Source organism: Callorhinus ursinus, unplaced genomic scaffold, assembly GCF_003265705.2.
Source record: "Callorhinus ursinus isolate GAN/ISIS: 27379988/994484 unplaced genomic scaffold, GSC_fseal_2.0 scaffold6, whole genome shotgun sequence".
NCBI lineage: Eukaryota > Metazoa > Chordata > Mammalia > Carnivora > Otariidae > Callorhinus > Callorhinus ursinus.
The window spans coordinates 53,119,544-53,139,935 of NW_027397068.1; the positions used below are offsets into that span (position 1 = coordinate 53,119,544).

General features: G+C 42.5%; 1 protein-coding gene across 7 annotated transcripts in view; it reads right to left on the bottom strand.

Moving 5' to 3' along the window:
* IL22RA2 (interleukin 22 receptor subunit alpha 2) overlaps positions 1–19,407 on the bottom strand; it is a 31,828-nt gene extending 12,421 nt beyond the window's left edge. For 4 of the 7 annotated variants that reach the window (XR_012378596.1, XM_025865931.2, XM_073893988.1 and 1 more), the window contains exons 1-4: positions 17,356–19,407; positions 10,649–15,252; positions 7,276–7,411; positions 5,422–5,600 (exon numbers count right to left, since the gene is read on the bottom strand). Coding sequence is in view for 6 of the 7 variants with exons in the window: in XM_025865931.2 (XP_025721716.1) it covers positions 5,422–5,600; positions 7,276–7,411; positions 10,649–10,709 (376 nt within the window). In the remaining variant the exon portion in view is untranslated. Of the gene's footprint in view, positions 1–5,421; positions 5,601–7,275; positions 15,253–17,355 lie in introns of all 7 variants that reach the window. The other 3 variants (XM_025865934.2, XM_073893986.1, XM_025865939.2) reach the window with 3 other exon arrangements.
* Positions 19,408–20,392: the final 985 nt, after the last annotated feature.

Here is a 20,392-nt window from a genome sequence, read left to right on the forward strand (position 1 = left end):
TAATAAAAGTAAATTTAATGAGATATACACAACAACTGATAGAATTCATTTCCATTCCAGTTCCCTGATCTGTGGCATAGAAGTTATTATGGGATGCAAGGCCAAGTGGAAGCCAATGGAATTCCTCTTTTGAACAAAATTTGTGCATCAAAAACATCTTGAAAAATGCAGGAGTGGTGAGATGTATCACTTCCCCACTTGACTCATTTATTTGAATTATACTCTCCTCTTCCAAAAAGATGGATCTTGAATAATAAAAAGGATAATTGTAAATGTACTCAGGTGGTGACCATGGTGTGATTGCTATTCAGTTACAGTATCTCTGTTCTGGAGCCAATCAATATAGCTATTGATTGGAGAATTTTTTCCTTCCTTTTTCCAATAATTAGAAAGCATCAGAACAATTTCCTTTCACTTGGCTTTCATTGTCATCTAGATCTCTGTCACATATAATCTACAGGGTCTTTGATCTTTGTACCACCGGATATCATGTTGGTCCACTAAAGAGCTCATGGTGCTGATTGAACTTGGTATACCTTAAGTCCTACACACTGTAGATACTTTAGTAAGATACACTGAAGGAGAGTGTTGGAGTTAAATTTCCTCTGGGGTTTGTTGAGACATTTCCTCTCAAGTAAAAGGCAAGTTGCTTTGCATCCTCTATTGCTAAGAAAGATTCACTGGGTTTGTTGGGTCTCTATGCATTTTGGAGGAAACACAGACTGCATTTAGTTGTGTTACCCATTTGCAAAGTAACCCGTAAGATTTTCAGCTTTGAGAAGGACCCAGACTAAATGACAGACTTCTCAACTAGTTCATGTTGCCAACAAGCAGCTCTGCCTCTTGTCTTTTATGATCCAGAAAATCCAACAATCTTCAAATTATCTCTGGCAGATCAGGATGCTATTTAGAGACTGTGGCAATTCTAAGTCTTTGGAACAAAGTCATACCCTCTTTAGAAAATAACTACTTTTCTTTTGAGAAAAAGTTCCAGACTCCCTGAGCCCTGATAAAAACCGAACACTTGAGTCAAGGGATATTAGGGAAACATGTGACCTGAATTTCCTATCATGAACTGGGTGTCCTCTGATACAGAACATCATAAAGTGTTCAAAAACATGCCAATATTAAGTGGAAATGGATTATAGGAGTCCACCCTCTAGTAGGTCTTACCATCAAATTAGTTTGTGAAAGTAGGTGGTCCATCCTCTCAGTGCAACTATATCTACTGCCTTATCACTTTTTCCTCCTCTACAGTTATGGCATCTTGAAGAGTCCCTTATGACCACTTAACGTAAGAAGAAAAAAAAAAAAAGAAGAAGAAGCCTGGTTCCCAGAAGGCTCTGCATGACATGATGGTACTGGCCAGAAGTGGACTTCTACAGTGTTAAACACACTCAGCTGGTGGCAGGAGGTCTGGATAAGAAGTATATGGATGGACCCCTAAGCAAATATTTCTGTGTCCATGTGAATGCAAAGCAAAATACACCTACCAAAAGGAAGCTTTCAAAAATCTAGGTGAATATAGAATTGCAAGGGACCCAGAATAGCCAAAACCATCTTGAAAAAGAAAAAAAAAGTAGGAGGGCTCACACCCCCCAATTTCAAAATTTGCTACAAAGCAACAATAATCAAGACAGTGTGGGGGTGTCTGGGTGGCTCAGTCAGTTAAGTGTCTGCGTTCAGCTCAGGTCATGATCCTGGGGTCCTGGGATCAAGCCTAGCATCGGGCTCCCAGCTCAGCGGGAAGTCTCTCCCTCTCCCTCTGCCACTCCCCCTGACTTGTTCTCTCTCTCTCTCAAATGAATAGATAAAATCTTAAAAAAATTCCTTGGTACTGGAACAAGGAAAGACATATAGATCATTGGAATCAAACTGAAAATTTAGAAATAAACCCACAGGTCTATGATTAACTTACTTTCACCAAGAGCACCAAGATCATTCAAGGGTAAAAGAATAGCCTTTTCAACAAAATGACACTAGACAACTGGATAGCCATTTATGAAAGAATGAAGGTGGACCCTTACCTCACACCATACACAAAAATGAACTCAAAATGGATCAAAGACCTAAATGTAAGAGCTAAAACTATAAAACTCTTTTTAAGAAAACTTAAGATATACCTCCATAGCCTTAGATTTGGCAAAAAGATTTTTAGATATTACCAAAAGCATGTACAACAGGGAAAAAATAGTTCATCAAAATTAAAACATTTTGTGCTTCAAATCACTCCATCAAGAAAGTGAAAAGACAAACCACAGAATGGGAGAAAATATTTGAAAATCATATATCTGACTAAGGTCTGGTATCCATAATATATCAAGAACTCTTGGGGTCCCTGGGTGGCTCAGTCATTAAGTGTCTGCCTTCAGCTCAGGTCATGATCCCAGGGTCCTGAGATTGAGCCCCTCATCGGGCTCCCTGGGAGCCTGCTTCTCCCTCTCCCACTCCCCCTGCTTGTGTTCCCTCTCTCAGTGTGTCTCTCTCTCTCTGTCAAATAAATAAATAAAATCTTAAAAAAAAAGAACTCTTACAACTTAATAATAAAAAGCAAATAATCCAACTTAAAAATGGCAAAGGATCGAAATAGATTATCCTCCAAGAGAGATACACAAATGGCCAATAAACACATGAAAAGATACTCAACACCATTAATCATCAGGGAAATGCAAATCAAAACCACATGAGGGGGGTGCCAAGATGGCTCAGTCGGTTAAGTGTCTGCCTTTGGTTCAGGTCATGACACCGGAGTCCAGAGATCAAGCCCTACATTGTCCTCCCTGCTTAATGTGGAGTCTGCTTCTTTCTCTCTGCCTGCTCTTGTGTTCTCTCTCTCAAACAAAAACAAAAACAAAAAACAAAACCAAAACAACCCATGAGATATCACTTCATACTGACTAAGACAGCTATAATCAAAAAGTCAGGTAGGTATTGTTAAGGATGTGGAGAAATAGGAACACTCATACACTGCTGAAGGGAATATACAATGGTGCAGCTGCTTTGGAAAATAGTCTGGCAGTTCCTCAAATGATTAAACAGAGTTACCATGAGACCTAGGGATTTCACCTCTATGTATATACCTAAGAGAAATAAAAACATTTGTTTACACAAAACTTGTATGTGAATGTTTATAGGAGCACTATTTACAATAGCCAAAATGTAAAAACAAATTAAATGTCCATCAACTGAGGAATGGATAAACAAAATGTTATATATTCATGTACTGAAATATTATTCAGCCACAGAAAGAAGTACTGATACATGCTATGTGAATGAACCTTAAAATAACATTTTGCTAAGTGGAAGTGGCCAGTCACAAAAGACCACATATTACATGATTCCATTCATATGAAATGTCAAGAATGTTAGAGTTCCCTAACTCTATAGTTACAAGAAGTAGATTAGTGGTTGCCTGGGACTAAGGGGCTGGAGAAATGAGAGAGTAAGAGGCTGATAGCCAAGGGGTATGGTGTTTCTTTTTGAGGTAATGAAAATGTTCTAAAATTGGCTGTAGGTGAGGGTTGTAATATCTATTAATATACTAAAAACCACTGAATTGTACACATTATATAGGTAATTGAAAGGGGTGTCAATTATGTCTCAATAAAGTTGTTTAAAAAACTCTACAGGGAGGCAGTGAAAGCCTATTTCCCCAGTGTCTCATACTTATTCCTTAGGCTCATGAACAAAATGGCTGTGTGAAAGGGATGGAGACTATATATAGACTCAACAATATGGACTTCCTTTGGCCAAGGCTTGTGTGACACTACTGAGAGTCCAACTTCCCTGTGAGGAGAACCAATGCTGAACCCCTAGTATAGTTCACTGTATATAGTAGATTTTTTTAATCCCTTCTAACAGTGAGGAGATAAGACAGAGTGGACTGGACACTTTTCTGATGATAGATTTGTCTTCTCTGCTTCAAAGCTTTTATCAGCAGCCCCCCTGACCACCCTAGAGTGACTGTAGCGACGTCTTACTCATGAGCATAATATTCGACCATACATTGCTTATGAGAGAAGAACCAAGTTCATGTGGAAGAGGTGAAGTCAGTCTCATACCCACAAAAATATTTGGCCTTCCGATATATCCCATCACTTAGAAACCCTTGGTTTTATAGGAAGGTAAAGTGGCTAATTGAAAACACAGTTTGAGAGACAGGACCTTGTGAGGTGGCCTATGAACTGGTATATATATGCTCTAATCTTGTGACCGATATATGGTGCTATTTCTTTCATAGATGGCGTTCACTGGCCTAGGATATAAGAAGTATATAATCCTCACTATTAAACATGGTGAACGACTCATGAATGGTTTGTTTCCCATACACTTGGTTATAACAATGATTTCAAAGAATTGGAAGTTGAAGCTGCCTCCTGACTGGAGTTCTTCATGCCATTTAACCAACACGGAGAAAATGAGGTCCTTATGTGTTGTCTGGGGCAACTGGTTCCAAATATCAAGGGGAAGCAGAGTTGCTATATATACCACAGGACCAGGTAGAAGTATGCTTAGTATCCTCTGGGGTGCCTCTAGAGCTCTTCTATTCAATGATAAAAATTAATGTAAGGTTATGTTAAACGAATATAGGAAAGACCAAAAAGAACCCAACTCCATGAGAGTGAAGAGCTGAGGTACTGACCGGAAAGAAAGCAAACATTGAGTTAAATACTGAGAGAAGTTAGAGATATTAACGACCTTCATGACTAGTGGTGATTATGAGGACTGCAGTAAATATCCATATTTTTTTTCTTGCTTTGGTATGCGTGCCTTTATATATATATACACACATATATATGTATATACACACACACACATATATACATTAAACACTTTTCTTTTTCTCTTCCTCTTTTGTCTGGTTTTTTACATGGCAATGGTTTATTTTATAATTCACATTTTAGATTATATTATTCTAGGATTATGACTAAATTAGAAAAAATAATATGTCATTGAGAAATGAATATAAGAGCAAACTTCTGGTCTCCCATTTGGGTGGATGACAAAAAGTCTTAATTTCCTCAACAAAAAATCCTTCTGAAGTGTATCGTCCGGAACTTCACTCCCATGCTTAGGAAAGGAATAGAGCTTTAGGACTCCTTTTCCGCTGTCTGAAACTACTTTTCTTCCTAGGAGGTAGCAGTCTGGCAGCAGGCTAGATCGTGGGCTCTGCAGTCAGATGCAGCAGAATGTGAATCCTGACTTGGGGCGTGCAAGCCATGAGAACTGGCCAAGCACTGGAGCCTCGGTGCCTTGATTTCATGGGCTATAAAATAAGGATAGTAAAAGCCATCTTCTAGGGTTGTTCTGAGAATTAGGTCAAACGAGATGATTCTATAAAGCTCAGCAAAGCACAGGGCCTGGTTTGTGGGGCTACTCAGGGGCAGGAAGAGCAAATGTAAAGAAACTCCCTGAACTCACTTTCCCACCAGGGAGTGAAACGTTGCGTCATGGTCCAGCCCGAGTGGATCCCAGCCGAGGTGGTCCTCACCCGTCCATAGTAAGGTTCCTGTATATCTGATGTTTCGTTAGTAAGGTCGCAAAAGAATTCTAGAATACCCCAACAGTCTTCTTTATTTTTCCATTGTCTCTGTCCATACCTATAGAAGGGAAAAGGCAAAGATCTGAGGGTTGTTGTGTGTTTTTTTTTTTTCCCCATTGAAGGAGTCTTCCATTTTTACAGTCTATTAATTTTTTAGACTAGTTGGGATTTTTGTCCTCCAACATCAGTACCACTGTGAAAGCTTCCAGCTGCACTCATGTATCTTTTAAAAATTTTTTATTCTTGGGGCGCCTGGGTGGCTCAGTCCATTGTGTCTGCCTTCGGCTCAGGTCGTGATCCCAGGGTCCTGGGATCCAGTCCTGCATCGGGATCCCTGCTTAGCAGGAAACCTGTTTTTCCCTCTCCCTCTGCTGTTCCCCTGCTTGTGCTCGCTCTCTCTGTCAAATGAATAAATTTTTTAAAATCTTAAAAAAATTTTTTTTTAGTTTTATTCTTGTTAATCAAAGCGTTACCTTGCTGAAAGATAAACTCAAGCCTGACACCTTCTGTATCAGTAGCAAAAGGGTTTTGGGGTTTTTAATACTTAGTGAAGTTTTTCTTCTGGTATCTGAACCAACTTCCACTTTTGAGTACTAGCTTCCCACATCCTTAATGCTTCTGAGGTTTTAACCCTGTGGTTTTCTTCACTTCTCATCAGCCTGCTGTTGAGTAATGTGGCCGATTCTGAGAAGTTGCTACCACTTTTCATCTCAGGTATTGCTTACTCAACACATCTCGTCGATCTTTTGTTGAAAATGGAGCGGGGGTTGCATAAATTTTAATGTATAAATAAAGATGCATAAACTTTACGGTTGCTATACAAAATATGTAGAGAAAAGCAGCAGGAGTTAAAGACTGAAAAACTTCTGGAAATAGTTCTTGTGACATTAACAAGAGGTTAATAAATGGGCAAATCTGACCTTGAACCTACCCTTGTGCTAGAGAGACAGGGATGAGGGTATGGAATAAGAATTGCTATTTTGGTCCACAGCTACAACTGATTTTCTGAATTTCGAATGAAAAATCGTGAACGTGAAACTATACTATCTCTGTCTCAGTCAGTATCTCTCAGCCAGCATCTCAAAATGTGGAAGAGAAGGAGGAGCCTCAAAAAACCTCCAGAAATGTGTGAGTGGGAAAACCCGCCATTTGCAAATCAGGGGTTTCTGTTTCCAGGCCTCGATCCAGGAAAGGAATTGCTTACATCTGAATTTGGCAGTGATCCACCAGAAGCAGCCCGAGGAGCATGCTGCAGCACGGTACAGGCGCCATTTGTTTTTGAAAAGAATTTTCTAAGTTTTCAAAATTGACTTCTGGATTAAAATATATTTTGTACGCTCATCTCCATGTGTCCCAGAGCTGCTTCTTCAGCTGTCAATAACGTCAGCTTGGTTGAGTACCTAGTATGTGCTAACCAATTTGCTTCCAACATTCACTAGATAAATATGTAGAGAGCCCACCGTGTGCCAGGCTCCATTGTGAAGCCAGAGGCTCAGCTGGTAAGGTCTCGGCGCTGGGTCTCTGAGGGATGAAGCGTCTCCCCAACAGAATGCACATCATCGTGCATTTTGTGTCCCCAGGAAGCCTTCAAGGAGACAAGGCACTCCTGTCCCTGCCTCTGCTTCTTCTTAAACCCTCTGAAACTGAAAAAAGATCCTAACACTCCACTGCATTCTAGAGCATGTAATTCCAGGGGCCATCTCGGTCAGCTGGAGGAAGCTCAAATTACTTACGTTTTATACTGCACAAAATAGATACTGCTGTTGCTGGTGCAAGCCCTCCCAGGCTGCCAGTGCAAAATGTTGTGAAAATTTCGAGACTGGAAATGTACTCTCTGGGGTTTCAGACACTCGTGGGCTGACTGAGTTTCTAAAATAAAAAGAGACGGAAAAACTTTGAACATGAACACGGGCACCATTGTTCTTAGCAATACTTTGCAGTGTGATGCTTGCAGAAGGTGTTCCTAAAGTAGTTGCTAGAAGTGCAGTTGGGAGAGGTGGAGCCAGAAGTCAACATTTTGAATCTTGAATGTGAGGATTTTTATGCACGCTCAAGTTGCAGAACAACCGTGTTCCCGGCCAAAAAAAAAAAAAAAAAAAAAAAGGTGGTAATAGCCTCCCACCCTATTCACAAGCTCTAGAGGGAATAAATAGCAGTGAAAAATTAGTGTCCTCTGTCCCTTCCGTGATGGTGATGGAATGTAATGACCAAGATGAAAAGCCCACACCAAGGCCACTCACCCACTTTCCTAGGAGCCATTATATGACTGCTACACAGAGGCAAAATTCTGCCTGGGATCCATTTTTGTTCCAGGCCCTCAGCCCAGCACTCGGTTTCTCCTTTCTCAGGATCTTGCTCAACTGCTGGGTCTTGCCTTACTGGCCCCTAACCTCTCCCAGCTGACCTGGCTTTATTCCAGGTGATCAGCCCTTGTTGCCCGGGTCCTGAATGGCTGCACTTACCAGCTTGCATCCTGGCTCCAAGAACTCAAGCATAATTGCTGAGATGAACCCGTCCATGCTATCAGGGGAGACCGTCCAAGGCCCTGTTGTGGGGCCCACTGTTCCTGAAAAGAATCTTGAGTCTAATGGCAGCAGGAGAGGGTAAGTGTGTACTGTCAGTGGCTTATGCTTCGTTCCTTCATTCACTGAGTGGGTGATCAGTCTCACCTGCATTCAGTCCCGTGGCGGCAAGAGACTCTGACAAAATTGTATTCTAGAATCTGAAGGAAACTAGACCATGTCACTCTAAAATAGGCCTCTTAGACATTTAAAAAAAATATATTATGAGCTGAAGGCAATGAAGAAGCAACAAACACAGGAGAAGTCTCGATACCCTCCCCCTTTTCTGCCTAAAGGCAAGATATAAATTCTCCTTTTATTGGAGACAGACTTCTCGGCCCAGGAGGATGCCAGAGGAGTCTGCCAACAAACCTTCCATTAGTTTCCTCCCGTATATTGACCTTACCACAGTTTGCCACCCTCAGAAGCCTAAACCTGCCTTCCTGTGTCCCATCAGGTCTGTGTGAATGTATCGCTCTTTGTTGAAGATGCCAGATGAGCTGGAATACTAAACCGCCATCTGAGTCACTCTTCGCTTATGTTCCTCCCTCTTGATACGTGCTGCACGTGTTAATGAATGATTTGTTTTTCTCTCGTTAATCTGCCTTTTTGTTAACTTAGGCTGAAAGCCTAAGATGGGGCAGAGGTGAAGTTTTCCTCACCAACAAGTGTGACCTTTCCGATCAGGGATAGGAAGTTGGGCAGAAGGAGAGGGCATCAGGAAACAACCTCGTCTTTTCCCCTGACTTCATCTCCTACCAGACGCCCCCTTCTCCAGGATGCTCTCCTGTCTCCTGCCCCACCGTGCTGGGTGTGCTCCCGCCGGGTGTGTCCCTGCACTGGCCCTGCTCCACCCTGGAACTCTGCACGCCTCCTTTCTTCACCTCCTTTAAACCTTTGCTCAAAAAATTATTGAGATGCAAGAATGTACTTCTGAGCCCACGATCTCAGCTCTGAACATTCAAGATTTGTTATGGTCTAATGAAGGGGGCTGGTTGGTTTTTGTTTGCTTTTATTTTTATTTTTTGGAACTCCTTCAGTGTGTCAAATGGTGGTGTGTCCTTGGAAAGAGCCTACCGCCGCCATTGATTTAGCTCAGCCAAATCACGACCAGATCAGTCCTTGTAATACAGAAAAATTCCAGAAGTGTCAGGACGTGAGGAACACTATCTCCTGGATCCTGCGCCTAGAGTTGGTTTGCCACCCCTGAAGATAGTCAGTTCAATGTCCTTTAGCACCTCTGTCTCTGGATTTCTTGTCTCACTTTTGTACCATCACTGCTGCTCCCTCCGACAATAAGACCAAATCACTGTGTACCAGGTGCTGAGGGCCTGTACCTGCCTTAACTCAATCTGCCCAGCTGTTCGACAAAAAGGGGACTATTGCAGTCTCCCTCTTCCAGACAAAATTGCTGACGCTGATTTTGTACCCAGGCATCTGACTGCAGAGCCTGCCTGTCACCCACCACAGAAACCAAGAGCAAAGCCTCAGAGAGGGGAGCTAACGGTGCGGAAAAACAATGAGGGGTGAGGATATTCTTTCTCCCCCTCTTTCCCTCCTCCTCCTTCTGTGGCATTCACCGACCACTGAACACATAGGAACATTAGACAAGTATCAGGCACTGTGCTGAAAGCCTTACGTCTTATCCCATATTCACAACCACTGAATAAGGTAGCACGTTTTACAGATGGGGAAGTTGAGGCTTAAGGACATTGTGGTTCTTGCCCCCAGTTACAGGCCCGGTAACATGTAGAGCCCCGAATCATTTTGACAGCACTAGTTTCCCGCCATAGTTTGCTAAACGAGTCCTTTCTATTGCCAAGGACAAAAAGTATAGTCTACTCAAATCCATACATTTCTGAACAATGAGGGCTTGAATTGCTTTTATGTTATCAGTCCCTGAGCAACTGTATTGTCTTGGGAACATTACTTGAGTCATTTACACTGAGAGGTACCTATCTTTAATGGGGGGGGGTGTTAATGGCTTTGATCAGAGATATCTTGGGGTGACAAGTTGTTCTCTGCTCTTAAAAAGTTCTCTGTGAAGACCAACAGCAAATTCTCACATGCAGTTTATGGTCTCTATTCTGTCAGGCACTGCTCTAAGCACTTGAGTATATATTAACTCGTGTGATCCTCACAGTGACTTACGATCCCCATCCTACAGATGAGGAAATTAAGGCACAGCGGGGGTAAAGTCAATTGCCCAAGGTTTCCTAGATGGTAAATGGCAGAGTTGGGATCCAGACTCAGGTCGTCTGGCTGAGGAGCCTGCTCATAACCACTATGCTATAGTGTCCCTTGAAGGCAAAAGAAGTATGAAGTTTCTTAAGTGTCTCCTCTTTAGTAGCTACATATTAAGTCCACCTGGAGTTACGCAGGCTGCAGAGAGAGACTGACCCCATGTCTGTTCTGACCATTTCATGTCAGAAGAAAGCTGACAATTGGACAAAGCCAAGAAAAGCACTAGAGCCATTTCCAACAGTCCCTTGAGCAGACTCAGATGACAAAGTCGTGAGCAATTAAAAAGAAGTGAAGCACTTACCTATGACACCAGTCGGGAAGAAACTGATGAGGAAGCCTAGAAAGCAATGTTTAGGCGTCATGGTTGGAGCACGACCAGTCAGACAACCAGTGGTCCCCTCACTGAGAGCACAGCTCTGGACAGAAGAGGAAACTGGAGAATTCTCATGCTGGACATCCCCTCGTGGGTTTAACCATGGTTCCTTGAAGCCACTACAATTTCACTTTGTCAAGACACTATGTTGTTTATTATTTTAGGGTTATTATAAAAGTATAGAAATCACTTAAGAAAATATTTGCCATAAGTCACTTCAATGTGGAAGCTTGTTTTTGTTGGGACTGGGACTTTGTCAGCTCTGAAAAGGCAAAACACTGAGGATTGGCAGACTGCAGGGCAGGGTAGGGCAGGAATTGTGCAAGGTACTTGAAGGTGGGGGAATCCAGCAGCTCGTGAGGCCCTCAGGGAATCTAGCCCTGGGAGGCAGAGGTGCTGCCAGCCACATGCTGGTGGCTGGCAGGGTGATTCTGAGAAATGTTCTTGGCAGTTACAGCTACCCGGGCTCCCGATCGTGGTTCAAGCTGGTGGGGTCTCTGGTTGATTCTTCCTTTTCCTCCCTTCTTGGAAGCTCTCTAACTTCCTGGGTATATCTCAGACCCTCTACACCCTCTGGCTCTCCACAGGGCTTCCCTGCCCCATGCATCTGTCTTCCCAGTCCATGGCGGCCCCGGGGCCCCACTCAACCAATGCTCTTCCTTTTCCATTCCCACCCTCTGTTTCCAGCCATCTGAGGAAGATTCGGAACTGTGAAACTACATGAGTCCTTAAAAGGTTGAATGTGGAGGACAATCATTTTGACATACATTCTATCTTTTTCATATCTTCTTTGAAATCTGATCGAACTAGGTCATCTGTTCTTTGCCTATGATTCATTATATTTATTTTTCTTACCATTTTTCTAACTGCATGTTTGTAGAGGCACTAAAATTGTACATTAAAGCCCAAGAAGAAAGTCATAATTTTTTCAAGTGAGGATTTTTAGGTCAAAAGAGGAAATACCTCTGTAGTCTCTTTTAAGTCCTTGGTAGAGTAGCCTCTGTAGTAAGTACTAGGGAGGGCCGTGAAGGAGTTCTCATTCATTCCTTCCCTCAGTAACAAGGAACAGACATTTGCTGCCTGATTAGTCTCAGCAGCAAGGGTGCAGCAGCGATTAAGATAGACATTGCCCCTGCCTTCCAAAGCCTACTTGTAAAGGAGAGTAGACATAACTGCCAGAGCACTATAGAGGGGTTTGTGAAGATAACGCCAGGCTTTCCAGTGCCTCCATGCTGTGTCCAACTTCAGAACCAGACCCCTCATCTCCTCCAGGTGGGATTTCCATTGCTCAGAAGAGAACGAAGGCTTTCAAGGAAGAAACATGCAACAGATCTTAGGCTCCCTTTGTACCCTCTGGTGCTCCTTGTTTTCTAGATGTCTCAGCAACACCTACTTACTCACTGACTTTACCCAGTGAGCTCTAGACTTTGCATTCACCTTGTTTTTTTTTTTTTTTTTTTTTTTTTTTTTAAGTAGACTCCATGCCCAGCATGGAGCCCGATGTGAAGCTTGAACTCACGACCCTGAGATCAAAACCTGAGCTGAGATCAAGAGTCGGACACCCAATCGACTGAGCCACCTAGGAGCTCCACATTAACCTTGGCTTTTAAGTGGGGGCAGGGGGGTGATAACCTGTGTTTGAACTACTGATGTTCCATATCTTCTGCACAAATAGCTCTTATTTCAAAGCAACCCAATTACCCCAAATTCCAGTTAAGAAAAAAGGAAAAATACTTTAATTCAAGGTTTAATAAATAGTGCGGCCAACAGTAAGATCAGGGTTTCCACTGGGTTACTGACTTTTGTAGAACGAATAAGGGACAATTAGAGGGGAAGGGAGAGGATCACAGAATATACTAAGAACTGAATTCTCTCAAAGACATGTGAACTTTTGTGCTATGTTAAATTGCAGAAACCAAACCAGTCCTATAACCATTCAATGAGCTCTCTGGTTGTGTGATATAATCTGCCTAAAAGCCAATTCTGCCACGATGTCTCAGGTAGATGAGAAGGTAAAATTAAATCCTAAAATCCTCCCAATTTGGAAGCAGAAGAATTTGAACAGAATTATTTCCAGTGAAAATACATTTGCTTTGGGAGGAAGAAAATGACAGATAACTGGAGATGTCTGCTCTACTTTGCTTCAAGCATGAAATGCTGGCTTCCAACTCATTACCCACCTTCCTCCCCTGCCCTCCCCCCTCTAATTCATCAGCAGGAAGAGTCCACCTTGATAGTGACAGGGGTGCCTCCATCGTGTTGGGTCTGGAGAGAACTTGCCTAAGCCCCTGCCTTGGACAGACCTGATTCTCTTCTTTTTCCCTGTGGCTTCCTGGAGACCAACAATTCACCTAATTAAGAAATCATTATTAATTATTTTTAAGTGTGATATGGGATTTTGGTTATCATTATTATTATTGTTAGAAATACATATTGAAGTATTACAGATAACATGACACGATGTCTGGGATTTGCTTCAAAATAATCCAAAGGGTCAGGAAGAGGGTGACCAGCCGGTCACAAGCTGATAATTATTGAAACTGGGTATTGGGTACAGGGATACTCATTATACTTTCTACTTTTATATATATTTGAGCTTCTTCATAACAAAAGGAAAAGGAATTTAAAAGCTTATCTACAAGATGACATCTTTATAAAACTTATTTTGGTAATTTAAATGCCATTTTAGTGTTGGTAACGGGAACTAACAACTATGTGTTAAATCCTTTTTATGTGTTATTTTAGTTAATCCTCAGGACAAGCCCAGGAGGTCAGTATTATTATCCTGATATTACAGATGAAGAAAACGAGACATAAGCTCAAAGAACCTAACCAGCTCTACAGCATGTAGTGACAAAGCAAGGGGTGAAGTCAGGTCTGGCTGAACTAAGGGGTCTATTATAAAATCACTATGTGTTATTCTTCACTTGTAATATTTATTCCATAAAGGGATAGAACAATGTCAATTAAGACTTGGCCATTCATTCCTTTAATTGTTGATTCACTCAAATGAATGTTTACTGAGCATGTGCTGTATCCCCGGGCACTGTGTTAGGGATGCAGTGATGAACTAGAGGGCAGAGCCGGTCCTGATCGGGCCAGCTTCCTTTTCTTCAGCCACGTCTTGGTAGTGAAGGGCCACATGTTCCTTATTCTCTTTCAGAAAAGTGTTTAAAAACTGCCTCATTGGAGTGTATCTAAGATGGACTGGGTTTCCGCTCCAGGTTCTTTCCCTCATTCTATGATTTGGTAAATGGGAGGCCTCGTTCTAAAGTTAATTTAACAGAGCACAATGATAACTTGAAATCCACTCTTCTCCTCCTCAGACCTAGAGAGAACCATATACTTGTAGTACCAATAACTGGGAAACTATTTGTTCTTTGTTATGCTCCAGGCCCTCAATAACTCTGAATAATACTCATGACCTTTAAGCAGTTCTGCATTCTGGAAATAACTGGCATGCATTTCAAAATAGTTTATGGACTTGAATCCAGAAAAAAAAAAAAAGAACTTCATTGTTCAAATACATGCAATAAACACAATGACCAATCTGATCAAGTTTAGTTTTGATTAATTTTTGGACCATGAACACTAATACATTATTTAAAATCTCCATTCATAAGACTGAGGGCGTCCTTAGGGTAACTTTCCGCTCTTCATGCCTATTGTTCTGGTTAAAAGATGTTATTGATTTTGCTTTGACTGTTCTTGACCAAGGTCTTTTACTGACCCTGAAAACCCTATTGGATATAACCAATCATTATGCCCATCCACTAGCATATGCCTGGACATTGTTTCAACTCTGGAAAGATTTCCATGGCATAACCAGAATCCACCCAGTTGTCACGCCCTCCACTGCAACCACTCGGGTCCCCACCACTACTATCTGTTCCCCGGGCTGTGGCCGTAGCCTCCTGTCCATTCTCCCTACTGCTGCCTCTGTCCTCTGCATCAGCAGGAGTGTTTCTTCAAAATGTTCGATCAGAGCCTTTGCTCAGAGCCTTCTAATACCTTCACATCTCTTTCAAAATAAAAGTCCATATTTTTCTACTCACCTACAAGGCTGTGGACCGTCTGGCCCCATTACCTCTAACTTCACCTCTTCCACTTCTCCTAACCCACAGTGCTCCGGCCCTAATGGCCTTTTTGCTGTTTCTCGGGCATGCCAGGCTCATCCCCATGCTAAGATCTTTGACTCCCTGTCCCCTCTGCTTGCATACTCTTTCTGAGATGCCGAGCCTCACCAGTCACCCCCTTTATGTGTCTACTCAAATATTACCTTACCAGTGACTTCTTCCATGGCCACCCAGCATGGCTGCACTTCTCCCCGCTGCCATCTGGCCGCATCTCCTTTGTCCGCTTAATTTTTCTGCATAACATCTATCATCATTTGATAGCCTGTTTATTTTATTCTTGCTGTCTATCTTCCCCGCTAGAATAGAAACTCCAGGAGTGACCTCCTGACATTGTAAGCGTTGTTCACTGTTCCACTATGGACAGTGCTGGGCACGTAGTAAGCACTTGCAGCATAGCTAGGGAATCAATGAAAAGGGAATGTATTTTAGCACCTGGCCGGAATTTACAAGATTTAAGCCACAAGAACATGAAGATGCTTCTCTGCTTCTTATGGTCTGGGGTGCGAGTCCTGATGAGACGGGCCTGAGATTGTCAGATCTGCAAGGTCACTGTGGTTCCTTCAGACACACACAGACAACTAGGGCTTTGCAACACCATGTGGCACCTCTACCAACTCTCCAGCCAGACCAGTAATCTGTGTGACCTGGGATGTAGCTGCTTCTTGACGGTTGCAGAGATTTCCCTGATCAATCATCTGGGTGCTTCTCTGGGTGGGAAATGGGGTACATGCTGGGGGGGTTGCATTTCTTTGGCAATTTTCTAATTTGAATTCTCCTGATTAGTCCGTTCAGATGTTCTCTTTTAGATTCAGTTTCTACAAATTGTATTTTCTTTAGAAGAATGTCCATTTCATTCATGCTTTTAAATTTATTTGCAGTTATGCAAATTATTTCCTAATGATATCCATATTCGACTTCCCTTGTTTCTGTGATTTCTCTTTTATAATTTCCTATTTTGAGTGGTGATATTTTCTCCCTTCTCTAAAATTTTATTCTTAGTTAAGTCAGCTAGTTATTTATCTTCAAAATTTTTTCAAGGAACCAGATTTTGTAATTAGTTGTACCTCCTACTTTTTAAAAAGATTTCATGTTTCATTCATATCTCCTTTTGCCTTTTAAAATTCCTTCCTACTGTCTTCTATTTCATTTGTTGTTTATTTTTATAAGAACTCTGGGAATCAGATGTTTATTTGTTTTATTCCTTTTTTTTGAAAGACCCAAAAACTTTAATAACAAAAACCCTAACATTTGAATAGGGTTATGAAGGTTTCAGTGGACATTTATGCACATGATCACTTTTTCTGCTTTAAAAAAATTTTTATTATTTAAGTACAATTATATTTGTTTCATTCTTTATTTTATATCAATACAAGTAATTTACAGTAGAAATTTACTCTGAAATATATCCCAGGGGCTCTGTCTTTTGCTCTGAAGTGGAATATTTTCCTTATTTTTTTCTTTAACAATTCTCAATTTAGATCACTTTTCCTGACCCATGGATAAAACTTTTTAATTTTAATTCTCATTGTTTTTTCATGATTTCCAGAGAAGAAGATGCTGACTTATGCAACTATGTGCAGCTGGAAATCCCCTTTTATTGCTTTGCTTTCTGGCAATTGAAGGACAGAAGGATGGATTAGTATTCATTTGTGATTCATGAACAAAGATAAAATATGGCCACACAACTGTTTAGGTGTAATATCCATTCGACAAGATGTACACTGAGCTCCTAAACAACATTTAGAAACCCTCATGAACCTCAGAGTAAGGAAAGTACTTTTTGCATTTTAAAGTAATGAATTCTTGTCTTATTTTACTGTAGCATTGTGAGTAACCACCATAAATAACTTATTAGTATTAGAGTGTATTTCCAGCTTTACCTAAGGCTATTTCTGGAGGGAGCTGCCTGGTTATCAAAGTTAAAGCATGACTTATATTCAAAAACAACCGGGAAGAGCCTGCACTTTGGAAACAGATAAAGCTTGAGTTCGAATCCCTCAAAATAGATCTGTCTCAGCTTCATCCACTTGCCATGGGTTTCCCATCCTGGTATTCAAAGGCCCGGTTCTTATCCCCCCAAATGCCCAGGCAAACCTAGAGCACAGACTAAGTTCATTTGATTTCTGGGACCTCTGGATTCTTTACCTGAACCCATTTAAACATCCCATATTCAAAAGGTACACACTTCAAGGTTATAGATAAGGGAGTGTCACGTACCGCACGGTGACTAGCGTTAATGATACTGTACTGTACAACTGAAAGTTGCTTAAGAACTCTTAAAAGTTCTCATGACAAGAAAAAAAAATTTCTAACTATGTGTGGTGAGGAATGTCAACTAGACTTACTGTGGTGATTATTATATAATATGGACAAACACCGAATCATTCTGTTGCATACCTGAAACTAACATAATGTTATATGTCAGTTTCATGTCAATGTTCTAAAATCCCATATTCCCCAAGGTGGGGGCCCCACCTTAATACTGCAGAGGGCGCTTACCTTCTTCCCACCCGTGTCCTTCTGTCAGCCAAACACAATTCCAGCAGAGGTTCCTGGGCGAGGCTGCAAGATCCAGAGTCCCATGTCACAGCTCTTGGCTGACTCTTTAGCCTCTCAGGTGCACCTTTTCCCAGGCTCTGTGGCTCCCCATGGCCCCAGCCCTGCCATCCTCCATGTTTTATGTACATTCTGAGTTCCTACTATGTTGTATTCTCAAGATATATGCCTTTGGTTTCTAGTTTACAAAAAACAAAACAAAACAAAAAACCACTTTCCTGTGCCCTTGTTTCCTCACTTGGAAAAAAATGTGTAATACCTGCCTCACCAGATAGCGAGGAGGGTCAGTAAGAGAAATTTGCCAAACATCTGCCCGTAGCGGAGCCATGATAAATATCAGTCCTCCTTCCAGGCTTGGTGAGTTGGGACAGGTGCCATAATGTTCCCCAAACTGTCAAGCAGGAGTCAAGCAGGAATCCTGCTGTGTGGAGAGAGAGGAAATCTGCATGCCACAGGTCCGGAGAGGGAGGGAGTCAGGTCGGTTTCCATGCTGGCCCTACCTGAGCACTATGGAAATGATGGGAACAAACAGTTCTATAAATGGCATAACACGGGTAGATCATTGACGTAAAACCAATTCACTGCATTTGGCAAACTGTTACAGGACAGGGAGGTTAACACCCTTCAAAATCAAAGAGCTGGGTTTGGGGGTTCTTTGCAACTTATCTAATTTTTATCATCCGACTATAATCCCACACCTTTATTCCATTTATTCCATATATTTGGTTGAGTCAGTTCTGGTTTGCAAGAATTTCTGCAATTCTGTACAAGTTTTCAAATTTCTGGAGTGTCAATAACAGACATACTCTTCCTCTACACACACACACACAGACACACACACACACACACACACACACACACGGTTGCAAAAAGAACAACACTGATTTGGGCATGATGATAAGCCAGATAGGAGTGGCTGCATAGAAAATTAGACAATTCTGCGAGTCAACAAATATTGACTCGCACACATTGACTCGCAAACATTGACAGAGCACATGTGCTCTGTGTCAGGCACGGTCTTAAATTCTGGAACTATATGGTGGGTTAGGCAAGTTCTGGTGCACATAGAGCTGACATTCTAGAAAGTGTGTGTGTGGGAGGCAGACAGCGAATAGGCACACGACTATTCCGTCAGTGGCGATCAGTGCTGTGGAGACCAAGCAGGGTGCGGGGAGCAAGACTGCCGGGCAGATGCCGCTGCACAGAGTGGGGGAGGGAAGGCCACGCTGACCAGGTGCTGTGTAAACAGAGGTCTGAGCTGGGGGAGGCAGGCAGACAGGCAGACAGGGGGGAAGCACAATTTGAGAGAGGGACAACAAAGTCCAGAGGAAAGAGCGAGAGGCCATGTGGTTGGAGGGGAAGGAGCAAGGGCCAGAGTATTGGCAATGAGATCAGGAGCACCCAGTGATTGGGGCAAAAGGCCTTGGGAGCCATGGCAAGGATTCTGGATGCTTTCTGAGAGAAGGGGAAGCCACTGGAAGGTTTCAAGCACAGAACTTGAAATGAGACTAATAATAAAATGTCCGATGCTGAAGTAGTGGATTGGGAACATAAGATGGGGGGAGCTCTGATGCCCCTATTCTGGTTGTTCCTTGTCTGCGTCAGTGCAACACAAAGCCATTTATCTTTTGCCTCGAAGTGGCAACACTTCCTGGGGAGAGTCCTGGTTCTGCTTGATGGCACTGCTCCGCTATGAGGATGAGAGGACATTTTGAAATGGGAAGGAAGCTGAATTAAAATACTATCCTTATGCACGTTAAAATACGGAAAAAAATAATAAAATTTGTAGCTCAGGATCCTACGTTCATTGTTTCTTAGGTTTGGTAGTTTCTTCCCAACTAGCTCTCCCCTGCACCCACCACCCAATTTATGCTTAAATGTCACTTACTCAAGAGGCTGATCCCCAGTCTCAGCTAGGTCCCCTTGTTATGCTGCGGCTGCACCCTGGGCTTTTGTTTGTAATTGACAATGTGATGATTTGTTGGTTCCTTCCCACACTTGATCCATCTTTGAGATTTGAACTTAGAGCGCCCTTCTCCAGCCATAATTTCTAGCTCAGGGCGGGTTAGTGTCAGGGACACCTGTTGCTCAGGCCCACGCACTTCACCCCGCCCACTGTGGGTACCAGGCCACCATTCTCGGTCTTCTCCAGCAGGAGAGAAGGGCCATTCAACCCTCTCCTCGGTTGGTGCTCTAGATCCCTCCGTCTCCTTCCCGGAGCCTCTAGGCTGGCAATCCCATTCTCACTCTCCTTATTCTGAAAAAGTGGCTTTGTGTGGGGTAGCTACGTGACAGGCTCCTTTTCCTCTTCAAGCCTTCGTCCCTTCACTTAGGAATGCAGGGAACATGGGATTTTAGCAATGAGGCCGCCCAAGAGAAGCACTCAGCAGGGTGCCGGGCACACAGTGAGGACTCAATCTCAGTGGTTCCTAGGTTACAGAGGTTTCTGAAGAATCTGAAACATCCCCTAAACTGAAGCGTTAATCTTTGATGGGAGACTCAACGCAAGCCGGCCACCCTTTTGCCATCTCTTTGGCACACGTAAGTTATCGGATGTCTGTTTCTGGCTTTCTTTTCCCCTAGCTGCTTAATTCCTCCTCACCCCTTTGGTTTTTAACGAGCGTTCCTTTATCGCCTCTTAACACAGCTGAAGCATCCCGCGAAACATTCCCTACTCTAAGATCTCTCTACCACCACACTTGCCAACAACCACTAGCAGGCAGAGATTTCCTGGAAAAAGCCCGGGAGGCAGAATCTTTATCCCACTGGTCACCAGGCAAGTCACTACCCGTGCTGTCATGCTTTCTCGTCTTCAATGGGGACAGCAATTCCTCCTCACAGGGTGCTGCAAAATGAAATGAGGTGGGGTATTTTTACAAGCAGTTCAATAATTATACATTTGTTCTTTTGTTCATTCATTCCTCCCTTCATTCTTGATTAGCAGCTCTAGTTAGAAAGCAGCCAACAGTCTGACTCCAGA